Here is a 12,842-nt window from a genome sequence, read left to right as displayed (position 1 = left end):
TATAACAGCGGGAAAGTTATACAAAGTTCCACAATGACCATGCGGCGTACCTTGTGTGGATTGAGATTCAATAGCCGAAGTCTAACAAAGGTGCCCCTGATGACCCCATGTCATTGTCAACAGAACCTTATGTGGGCCCAGAAAAAACAATAAATGGACCTTGGACAAATGGCAGAAGGTTGTTTGGAGTGAAGAGTCTTATTTCTTACTGAACCATACGGATGGCCAAGTCCTCATCTGGTGTAAACAGCATGAAGCCGTCATTGTTGGAGATCAATAGGGCAGTAGTTGCAAAGTCGTGGGCAGTGTCATTGCTTGAGTTAGCCCCTGGTATGGCCTAGGACTGTTGGTTGGTCATCATACCACAATCCTGGAATGGTGAATGCTACAGGCACCTGATACCTGACCATCTGCACTTATATTTTCAGGAAGTCTTCCCCAACCACACTACCATCTTTCAACAAGACAACACTCTGTGTCATTGTGTTCCGATCACTAAGGAGTGGTTGGATGAACATGAATTATCCACCCTGCTCTGGACCCCAAACTCACCAGACTGGAACCCCATTGAATATGTATGGCATATCCTAGAAAGGGCTGTGATATCTGTTCTGACCTATCTGCAAAATGTGCACCAACTGACATCACTGTTGCAGAGGGCATGGGTCAAGTTGAGTATGGAGAATATTCGCCACTTTGTTGAATGTGCTCCATGATATCCAATAGCTGTGATCGCCAAAAGGGTGGACCAACCTGTTATTAAGTAGGTGTTTCTAATGCAATGATTGGTTAGCGTATAGCCAATGGTAATTAAAGGTGGAATTGCCCTTTAAGTGCAGGTAAACATCATTAGTCTTTCTCTTATGTAAACTAAGAGACTCTTTCTTGGATGTGCAAGCTAAGCAATTTACTCTTGAAGGACAATTACTGTTATTTCACTCGTTGACCTTTCAATGTAACTTAAATCCCCTGAAAACTAAAACTGCCCCTAACAAGTTGTGCTTACCACCCGGCTTATCAGATAACACTCTACAAGCTGTACCTTGGAACGGAAGTTAAATATGTCAGCACGGTCTTCAGTACGTCCTCCGAGACGTCATGGAATGTGGTGTTCTCAGGAACTGTGATGATCCAGCCATTATCCTTCCCCCGACCACCTATCAAAAGTAAATGGCATATTTCATATGGTGCATCACACCTAGATCACTAACGCAGGGACATCTAATCATAGAGCAATCATTATTTCTCATGCTAAAAATTATGTCAGGAAGCTGCAAAAATATCCATTTTCAGATTAAATATTTGTAGCAGCAATATTTCATTTCAAGTGAAGCTCCATGGTTGTTGTATGAGATTACGGAGAAGGATCTGCTTTTTCTTACTCCAGAAATAGCGCCACATTTGTCAATGGGATATGTCCGGTACTGCAGCCAAGCCCCGTTCATGTGAATACCTGACAAAGCCCTAGATAAGGAGTGGCGCTGTTTCTGGAGGTGGCAGCAGATCTCTCTTCTAACTTCATATGACCTTTGAATATTAGCGGTGTCGTCAGTAAATGTAAAGTCTGGCATCTGACTGTAATAGAAGCTCTTTTCAGTTTTTCTGTTTTGACTGATTTTTCAGTTCCTCTTCTTGTACAATGTAGTAAAATCTAATTTTGCTACAATGAAGCAACGACAGGTTAAGGCCCATTTAGATGTAACGATTGCCGCTGAAAATCTGCTCAAACGAATGAAAAAGCGCAACAATCATTAAATCTAAAGCCCAATGCGCACAGATGGATTTGCGCTGCAGTGCTCTGAGCTACCGCCTCCTCTCCACCCCCTCTCCGCCCCTCTGCACTATTTTCAATGGGAGGAGGCAGAACAGGGAGTGGGGCTAAGTTCTGGGAATTAGCTCCGCCCCCATCCCGCCTCTCCTCATTGAAAATAGTGCAGAGGGGCGGAGAGGAGGCAGAGAGGGGGCGGTAGCTCAGAGCACTGCTCCTGGCTCTTCCAGCCCCCTCCCCCTGCAGAGAGAGAGACGCCGTATATCGGCTGGGCATGAAAACCCGGCCGATATACGTTCGTCTGAATCCACCCTAAGGGTGCATTCCCACGAACGTATATCGGCTCAGTTTTCATGCCCAGCTAATATACGTTGTCCTCGTGTGCAGGGGGGGGGAGGATGGAAGAGCCAGGAGCAGGAACTGAGCTCCCGCCCCCTCTCTGCCTCCTCTTCGCCCCTCTGCACTATTTGCAATGGGGAGAGGTGGGGCAGGGCTAATTCTCGGAACTTAGCCCGCCCCCGCCCCACCTCCTTTCATTGCAAATAGTGCACAGGGGTGGAAAGGAGGCAGAGAGGGAGCGGGAGCTCAGTTCCTGCTCTTGGCTCTTCCATCCTCCCCCCCCCCCCCCCCTGCACACGAGGGCAACATATATCGGCTCGGCCTGAAAACCAAGCCGATATACGTTCGTGGGAATGCAGCCTGGGTCTGCAGAAAAAAAACACACAAGAAATTTCGCAAGACTTTCTGCAAAACGCACTCCGCAGTTAGAAACAACAATCCGCACTAATTGACAAAATCCACTGCATCCTGCGGACAATTCGGTCCCCTGTGAAAGGTCCCTGAGAGTCCTAACCTGAACCTTACCAAGATGCTGTGGCAACAAATCGCATTTTATTAGTAATCAATGCAGAGATCCAGGTGATTCAAGGTGTTTTCTTGCAACTGTTGCAAATCCCGCAGTATTTTGCCAGTTTTACAGTAGTTGTGTTTATAAATAAATACAATGTAACCGCTACAGCAGTAAATACCCTGACGTGGTAACATCCCAATACATATGTTAATCAGACTATTAAGATGTCTCAAATGACTCCTGATAAATCCATTTCATGCAAATGCCAGGACATAAACCGTCTAACTAGAAGCTATGATGCCAGCGTGGTCCGCCCAGCGATATCTGCACCATATTTATGAGTCGTGCAGTCATAAAGGGTCTTCATTATCTCCCCACAGAAACTTTATATCTTCTACATCCACATAATGTTTTATTAAGCACACTTTTGTGGCATTGCAGACTACAGGATAATACGCAGGGTATCACTTTGCCAAACAGTCGGCAGGTTCATGCTGAGGATTTAATTACAAGATAACACAGAGGTGATGGAGAGGAGCGCTCTGCTTACCGGAGAGAAAGGCAAATTCTTTCATCAACAGATCAGTGATGTCCTTCGCACAGATGGGAGCTGCAGCCTCTATAAAACAGACATAATGATGCACACATTTAGTGGATCAGATCAAATTCAATGGACAGGATGACTTTTAGTAACACCATAAATGGTGTTCTTTACCTTGAAGAAGGGACTCATTTGGTCCCAAAACCAATGGCTTACCGTGCAGATCGGAACTCAAAATAAAAAGTTTGCACATAACTTCATTGTTACAAGAGTAGTCAATCTTATCAGTGTCTCGGGAAACCCCAGTTGTCACTCAGTTAGGTACTATAGATTACAGTGGGCAGTGTGTAATGTCCATTTCCTACAGTGGCGATGAGTGAAAACTTGTTTTTGAGTTCTCCCACATCATTGACATTCTGTGATTAGTTTAGCAATGCAGAAAAGTTTAACTTGAGTGTGAAAAGTTATCCTTATCTTAAAGGGCTTTTCAACACATTTTGTATTGAAGGGACTCTGTAACCAGGTTCATGAAGTTTGACTGGAGTTGAGCTCAGAGTCATGGAGTCTGGCCACACCAGCTTCTTCTTGCTGGTATTATGCAGACTGACAGATTTCTCCCCTCTTTATGCATGCTGTGTGCGGGGAGAGGCCATCACAGTCCGCCTCCTTGACTCAGAGCTCGGTTCCAAGTCAACCGTCATGAACCTGGTGAAAGGATAGGTCATCAACAGTTGATCGGCTGAGGTCCACCATTCGTGATCCTGACCAGTCAGTTATTCCTCCACCCACTGTCACTGGCAAAAAAAACACAAGGTATGGAACAGAAGCTGATGCTCCAACCCATGTGTAGTGACCGGCGCTGGTAATTGCAGGCGTGCCTCCCATTAAAATCAATGAGAATCGCACCTACAATTACCAGAGCTGGCCACTATACAGGGGTCAGAGTGATCTGCTTCCAGTTCATACCCTATGCATTTTGCGTATGAGACAGGGTGCTAGAACAGCTGATAGGTCGGGATCCTAAGCAGTGGACAGCAGCCGATCAACTATCGATGACCTAAGCTAAGGATACAACATCAATAAAAATGACACATAAAACCTCTTTAAAGGCTAATGACCACGGCCGGAGCTCTGCCACATTTTACGCTGCCCCGCAGCTATTAGGTTCTATTGTACCTAATAGCTCAATGTTCATGCTGCGGAATTCTGCAGCGTGAAATAAAACGCGGCGTGTTCTAAATGTCACAGGAATACGTGCAGCCGGCTTCCATTGAGTCAATGAAAGCCGTCCGTCACACTATACTTCCGCTGTAACACAGTGAAAGTATTGCGTGAATACACGCCCCGCCCACCGCCGGCCGCGTCATATGACACTGCCGGCATGTCATGTGCGAGCCGGCCCTTCATGTGGGATGCGTGCGCCGGATCAGAGTGGTAAGTATGGGGTTTCTGAGGGGGCGCTGTGGCGGACTCCACTGCGATATTCTGCTGGCAGATTCCGTCACGGCCGTAGGCATGAGGACTAGGCCGTTAGAAAGTTAGTGTTCTCTTATCTTAACACAACCAACTTATTGTAGAGTAATTAAAAGTTTAAAGAAACTGTGGCACAGAAAGTTATCCTAAAGTGTTACAAGTGAAGTTATACTTTGCTACATGAGAACTATCAGGATGCCCTTCTAACCCAAACCGATTGTCCAATGGGAACAATCCCTTTAGGCTATGGCACATGACCATAACTGTGAGATCCACATCAGACAGCTCATGGGCATCCATTCTTTATGCTGTCTAATATACACGGACACAGCACATTCACATACATTGTATATCCTATATCTCATCCGTGAAATGGACAGGCATAGGACATGCCATGAGTTCTTTCATGTTGGCAATGGGTCCATTTGAAAACATGTCCATCTGTATAGCCTCATAAGCCTATAATGGGATTGGACAGCACACGACCCAAAAATATGCTTGTGTGCCACTAGCCTTAATAGTACAAACATTAAAGGGAACCCGTCACGTCCAGTAAGGACCATGAACTAAAGGTGTGTTTAGACAGAACGTTCATCATTCCATATCATACCATCGAATGAAAGTGACAGATATTTATCCAGTGTAAACGTGAACCAACGACTGAACGGCCAAGAAGAGTCATGCGCTTCTCCTTCATCAGTCACTTTCAGCCACCATGAAAATCATCTTGGCTTATTGGCTGCTCATTGCATTTAAATACTGATCTTCATGATTCCTAAGGATGATTTGCCTGTCTAACCAGGCTGCACAAGTGCGAACGAGCTGGTGATGATGTCACTGGGTCATGAACTCGGAAATAGGAGAATCGTGAGGTACTCGTCTGGTGTAAAAGGGCCATAATGGCGCTCATAGGACAGGGTATGTAGAGTCTGGGGGTGTACTAGTTGTACTTACCCAGCTTCCCATTCGCTCGTTGTCACCTCTGAAATAGGTGCTTGGTCTGTGAGCGTGAAAGTTTTCTTCAGACAATGCGCTCGCCCTTGCAGTGTTCTCTATGGGAGTACTTAAAGGGGTTGTCCCGCGCCAAAATGGGTTTTTTTTTTATTCAATAGGCCCCCCGTTCGGCGCGAGACAAACACAAGGGATGGGTTAAAAAAAAAAAAAGTTTAGTACTTACCCGAATCCCCGCTCTGCGGCGACTTCTTTCTTACCTTAGCAAGATGGCCGCCAGGATCTTCACCCACGATGCACCGCGGGTCTTCTCCCATGGTGCACCGTGGGCTCTGTGCGGTCCATTGCCGATTCCAGCCTCCTGATTGGCTGGAATCGGCACACATGACGGGGCGGAGCTACGAGGACCAGCTCTCCGGCACGAGCGGCCCCATTCACCAGGGAGAAGACCGGACTGCGCAAGCGCGTCTAATCGGGCGATTAGACGCTGAAATTAGACGGAGCCATGGCGACGGGGACGCTAGCAACGGAACAGGTAAGTGAATAACTTCTGTATGGCTCATAATTAATGCACAATGTACATTACAAAGTGCATTAATATGGCCATACAGAAGTGCTGAACCCCACTTGCTTTCGCGGGACAACCCCTTTAAGCACTCATAGACCAAGTGATTACTTTCAGGGGTGACAGTGCAGGGAGCCGGGTAAATATAAAAAGTACGCCCTCGAACTCCACATTCCCTCTTAGTTTATGGTGCTTATAGGACATGATTGGTTCCCTGTGAACACATCCACATCAAGAGGGTATTTATAAGGAAATGTATCAGAAAGTATCAATGACACGTTTGATATTCACGACGGGGTGGAAACAAATAGCAGCAAGTATATGAAAGCCAGGAGTGAAGTAATACACATTACTATATCATATAGATCCCATGCTTGCATATAGTAAAGAACCAAATCCTGCTACGCCGCATATTCCAATAACATGAGGAAATCATTTTTCCAAATTGTATCACTAAAAGTTATTGAAATTCTTTCCGCATGATTCCAATGACTTTGTAGACTCATCTGAGTGCTGCGTTACTCATCCTATGACCAGTCCACTATTACTGTCAAATACACATTGTTAAAGATATTGCTTGGCTAATATCACCACTGGAAATGCTCCAGTTCGAAGTAAAGTTGCATCAGCTGGGACTTGTCTGGTTCAGTTCCCAAGACACGTGGATATACTAACATGTTACTGGGGGAGCGAGTAACAAGTAATCATAATCATAGCAGAACTGCAAGTTAGACTGTGAGGAATACAGAACAGGAGGGTCAAGGTTGGATGAAAATACTGAAATATAACCCGGCAGTAAAGCTGAGGGTCAAACGGACAACTGATTTGGGAGGATGGAGTATTTGGAAGGGGAAATGTACTTGAACTTGGAAGGGAGACTGGATGACATTCTTTGAATAGTTAGGGCTGTATGTTTAGACTATAGGTGATTGAACGGAAGGGTCCAAACTCAACATTAAGAACTGAGCCAGGCAAGGGCAGATCTCTACACATCTAAAGTAATGTACACACAATTCTTTACACAGTCACTGACTTTTCAAACAACTTATGCTTCTGTGTTAGTCAATGTCATAACTGGCAAAAGTGCAAATCACTCTATCAAAAATGATGTTTTTGTGCTGCCATTGAGGGTTTCCCTTCCTTCTAACTTGCTGGCCACTGCCTGTTGCCAAGTGTAGTCCATCTCTAGTAACACAGACCCTGAGATGGATAAGAAGGCGATGGGGCTGAGGAGAAGGGGGGAACGAAAGTCACATGTCTGCTGCAACTAATGGTGAGTGATTTACGGTCCCACAAATTCTGAAATGGATAGGTAGAAAAGGGGATGTGCTCATAAGCATTGTAGAATGATGAGTAAAGCTGATTATAAATGGGATCCACCTTGGACTTTTTAATAAAAGGTATTTAATCCATAGACATAAAAAAAAGACCATTGAAACAGGCAAAGTTCTAAACTACTCCTACAACGCGTTTCGGAGCTTAAATATACAATCAACTATACACTTAACTGAAATGATATCTGCACTCCTTCAAACTTCTGTATAATGTCCTACATGATGCAGTTCTTTATATTTGTGTACTACTGTCAGAACAGCAGGTATGGACCCACCGTTCCACAAAACTATTTGGCTAGGGGATACTCCTGAGGGCAGAACTGGGGGTTGTCTGATTTTCCCCCTTTCACCCCACCAATCAGGATCTGGTCTTCCCTGTAGGACCCCTGGCTGCTACCGCCAGTCTTGGTGCTGAAGCAGGTGAGGTAGACTGTTCGGGAAAGTGTAGCGCTCTACCGGTGGAGCAAAAGTAAGTCTCTGTCACTCTGTAACCAATCTGATCATAAGAGCAATCAAAGGAGAAGAAAAAGAGTGCGTTGATCTCATCAAAGTGACCAAACCATGAATATGATATCACTGAAGAAGACACAACTGTGTATGAAGACTTCTGTGTGATGAATACGACGGACATAACACATCTTGTAGCCACTAATTCAATGATCACAGGAGCAGAATTTGAGTAACATGATGTGTAAAGCTCTCCATAGCACATGTTATTTGTCTGACACCCCTCTGATTGCAACAGGATAAATGAATTGCCCAAACGTATATTCTGCAATAACAATAAAGCTATTTTCCCCATAACACTGGCGCACTCAGTCCTGCACTATAATTAGGAGTTCTATCCCCACCTATGTACTTGTTTGCACTGTAAATCAAAGCTGTGCCTATCACCCAGGTGAAGCGGACAGGTGTGCGCTGCAGCCGGTGTTTGCTGATGGTGGAGACCATGAGACCTTGCAGGGAACGGAAAACCGTGTCAGAGGCATAACTTTATATCCCACTAGATATGTATGTGTGCACGCCATCTACATGCAGGTCTCACAGGTATACTTCACTTTCGAGCAACTTCACATCAATCTGAGTAATACTGCATGAATGGGGCTTCCTTGTGAATGTTGCTTTGCTATCTTGTACTGTGTTATCTCCCCCATTCATATGCATTACTAGACTGTTAGGTCACAGGTCTGGATCAGTCATTGGCACTGGGGTGGACACAACTTGTATTTTTGATAAACCCACTTTATTACAAGTTACGCTGTGAGCAATGCATATCACATGTGTACCAAGTCCTTGCTACAACTAACTGAAATAAAGCCATGGTAAACGGGATGCGAGAAGCTGGGAGGTGAGCGTCCATCGTCATATATTATTATACAGGTACGTTACAGTGAGATCAGAGTAATAACGTAATACTTCTTAGATTAGGTTGAAAGAGAGCCAACAAACCTGGTGGAGCAATCCAAAGGGAGACGGACCACGGGTTGTAAAGTAATTACACTCATTAAAAAAAAAAATCAAGCACCTAGAAGCAGTTGTCAGAATCCAATTTCTCTGTCTGATTGTAACACTAATATATGTAACTGATTACAAGATCAAAGCAAAAGGATCATTTTTTGCGCAAAAAAGAACCCTTGAAGGGAGGCTCTAGTATCCTGTTGTACCACCTCTAGCTTGGATACAAGATGTGATACATGTGAACATGGAGGCTCTAGTACCCTGTTGTACCGCCTCTAGCTTGAATACAAGATGTGATATGGGGGGCATGGAGGCTCTAGTACCCTGTTGTACTTCCTCTAGCTTGGATACAAGATGTGATACGGTTGGGCATGGAGGCTCTAGTACCCTGTTGTACCTCCTCTAGCTTGGATACAAGATGTGATACCAGCAGGCATGGGGGCTCCAGTGTCCTGTTGTACCACCTCTAGCTTGGATACAAATATGATACAGGCAGGTATAGAGGCTCTAGTATCCTGTTGTAACACTTCTAGCTTGGATACAAGATGTGATACAGGCAGGCATGTAGGCTCTAGTACCCTGTTGTACTGATTGAAGCTTGGATGCAAGATGTAATACAGACGGGCATGGAGGCTCTAGTACCCTGTTGTACCGCCTCTAGCTTGGATACAAGATGTGATACAGACGGGCATGGAGGCTCTAGTATCCTGTTGTATTGCCTCTAGCTTAGATACAAGATGTGATATGGGTGGGCATGGGGGCTCTAGTACCCTGTTGTACCACCTCTAGTTTGAATGTAGGATGGGATACATGTGGTATAATGGCTCTAGTACCCTGTTGTACCGCCTCTTGCTTGGATACAAGATGTGATACAGGTGGGCATGGAGGTTCTAGTACCCTGTTGTACCCCCACTAGCTTGGATACAAGATGTAATACGGACAGGCATGGAGACATACTGGTTCTGTATGGTATCCTGCAGCATGTCAGTCCACATTTGCTGTAACTGAGGTTCCAGACTGTGTAAACTCGTAAGCTGTCAAAGTTGGCATCCTAGATGGTTCCATACATGTTCTATTGGCAATAAATATGGTTACCAGGCAGCCACAGAAGTGTGACAATGTTGTGTGACAATGGGCTTCCTGTGACCCCCTTGTGTGTGCGGCCGAGCATTATCCTGCTGGAAAATGCCTTGTGGAAGCCACCATGAGAGGAACACATGTGGCTGCAGAATGTCCTAAATATATCGCTGAGCTGTCATTGTCCCTCGTACCACCACTAGGGGGAGCGACTGTCATATGCGATGACCCCCAGACCATCACACCAGCAGGGGGTGCAGTGTGCCGCTCCACAGCAAAGGCAAGATTGAGGACCTCATCTCGAGGTCTCCAGACACAAACATGTCCATTGTCTGTGCCCAAACTAAACCTGGATTCGTCATCGAAGACAACCTGGTTCACTCAATAGCGTCCAGTTTCACCATTTATCACAGCGGTGCAAACAGAGGTGAGAGTGAGTGTCAAAGACAGTACAAGTAATTAGCAAGTAACCCCTCTTGTATCGAGAAGTAGATATGTACCACCATTATAGACAGCATTGGATTCCAGCCTTGGGATCATGATGAACCCCGATTGTCACTTGATTTTCACCATTACATAATGTCACCATACAGAGGCAAATGGTGCAATTCAACATTGGTGACATTATGTAATGTAGGCATGCATTTTTTAGAACACACTAGTCACCATTAACCCTTTGCAATCCAATTTTGGATTCAGGGTTTCCTAGGGGGTGTTTTCTTTCTGCAATTTTATAATGGCGTCATCTGCTGGCTAGAGCCAGTACTGCAATATGTGACATGCTGGGGAGGCCCCTGACAACAGAGCGTCCAGTAAAATACAGTAAAAATACCCTGCAGGACGTCTTCTGACATCGGAGCTGAACAGGCTTCAATCAGAATGTCTTCAGACTGTCAGACAGTGGATTGGAAAGGGTTGACCTGAGAAATTTACTAGATTATCTCAGTTCTGGGCTAGTAACATAAATTCACCTTTCCAGGTATCTAACTGGTACCTTTACTAGGGATGACTGTCAGGTGCATAAGCTTTCACATAGGAGTGGTAGTCACTTAGTGAATGGAGGCCTTCATTCACAATGAATAGACAGTCATTCAATTATTGGATGACTCCTGTTTACACTGAGGGAGAAGTCGCTCGCTAAGAGTGAGCTGAAATGAAGCGACTAGCGACTTCTGAGTGATTTCTCGCTCACTGCCCAGTTGGTCCTCAGTGTACGAGGATGGCTATCGCTATTCAGGTGATAATTGCCCCATATGGAGGAACCTTAACACGGACATTTTTATAATTGCCCATGAAAATTTGCTTTTCTAAAGTGGTTGTGCTACAATGGATATTTATCACCTATCTACAGACTAGGTGATAAGCGTTTGAACACTAGGGGCTCCACCGATCACTGAAACAAATGTCCTGAGCCCCCTTTCCCCCTCATTGCATAAGAATGGAGCAGTGGATGAGCATGCGCTCTGCTACTTCACTCATTGTCTGTAGACAATAAACCACAGCACTCCGTTAATGATAGAAGGGTTGGATCCTGATTCAGTATACAAAAAAACTCTACATTGTCCAATTTGAGAAGTTTTGGACAGTCCAAAAACACAAGTGGTGAATGTTTTCAGTCCTGAGACCTTTGTCAGATCATCAGACTGCTCTAATGCCACATCATGTCAGTAGTAAATAACAGCACTGATGTCAGGACAGCAGGTATGAACCCACTATGCCATAGACCGGTTTTGACCCTTAAACTCTCCCAAACAGGATCTGGTCTACACTGCAAGAACCTCCAGGCCATTATCCCTGGAGCAGTCTTGGTGCCGTGGCAGCTGACATAGACTGGTTAGGAAAGTGTAGCATGGTACTAGAGGAGGGATGTGGTTAAAATACAAAGCCAAGGTCAGGATAGGCAGAATTATTGTGGAATAATAAGGCAAACCATACGTGGTCCAGATGCAATCTGAGGTCAGCAATAGAGAAAATGGGAAAGCTGGTTGACCATTTAAGAAGTGAGTCAGATGCATGCTGCACCCTATAGGTGAGAGAAGAGGCAACTGGTGTGGCATCTGCAACACAGGACCTGGGGGCATGGTGATGGCCATGACTGACAGCAGGAGAAAATTAGGAACGCTGTTGGTCAGTTCCAGCCGCCATAACAACTAATAGTTATGCGGAGCACTTCTGGGCTTCCTATCTGTGAACCATGAAGGTCTAAGGACTGAAGACATTTACCAACTATGATTTGGCCTGCTCAAGTAATTTAAAAAATGCAATTGGGGAGTTTAGAGGGGTTTTATACATGAGGCTGACAGTGACAACCAATTACAATGCTCATCTGTTTCCATCAACCCCATAAGCATTGAATGAAATATTAAGGATTAGAGATGAGCGAACGTGCTCGTTTAGAGCAATTACTCGAACGAGTATCGCTTTTTTCGACTAACTGCCTAATCGGGCGAAAAGATTCGGGGGGCCCCAGGGGGGAGTGGGTGGTTGCGGGGGGGGGGGGGGAGCAGAGGGGAGAGAGAGAGCTCCCCCTGTTCCCTCCAGCTGCTACCCCCCGCTCCACCCCCTCGCCCCCCGAATCTTTTCGCCCGAGTAGGCAGTTAGTCGAAAAAAGCGATACTCGTTCGAGTAATTGCTCTAAACGAGCACGTTCGCTCATCTCTATTAAGGATTATGCTACACTAGTGCTCCATTCAAACTCCCCTGCACTGTGGTTGTGCAGTCAAGAGAAATAGAGGGTGGAGGGCTCAGCAGTAGGATCTTCAATGATCAGACATTTATCACCGCTCCCATTGTTATATTTAATGTGTTACAAAATTAATGAGAGT

At 45.3% G+C, this 12,842-nt stretch overlaps 1 protein-coding gene across 4 annotated transcripts in view; it reads right to left on the bottom strand.

Annotated features, from left to right (window-relative positions):
* The window catches only part of MCF2 (MCF.2 cell line derived transforming sequence), a 138,436-nt gene that overhangs the window by 102,133 nt on the left and 23,461 nt on the right, over positions 1 to 12,842 (bottom strand). For all 4 annotated transcript variants that reach the window (XM_066581801.1, XM_066581802.1, XM_066581800.1 and 1 more), the window contains exons 2-3: positions 3,169 to 3,237; positions 1,043 to 1,157 (exon numbers count right to left, since the gene is read on the bottom strand). In XM_066581801.1, coding sequence (XP_066437898.1) covers positions 1,043 to 1,157; positions 3,169 to 3,237 — 184 coding nt within the window. The remainder of the gene's footprint in view (positions 1 to 1,042; positions 1,158 to 3,168; positions 3,238 to 12,842) is intronic.

This window comes from Eleutherodactylus coqui, chromosome 10 (assembly GCF_035609145.1).
Source record: "Eleutherodactylus coqui strain aEleCoq1 chromosome 10, aEleCoq1.hap1, whole genome shotgun sequence".
NCBI classification, from domain to species: Eukaryota; Metazoa; Chordata; class Amphibia; order Anura; family Eleutherodactylidae; genus Eleutherodactylus; species Eleutherodactylus coqui.
Note: the sequence above shows the minus strand (reverse complement) of the source record. Positions and strands in the feature narration are given on the sequence as shown.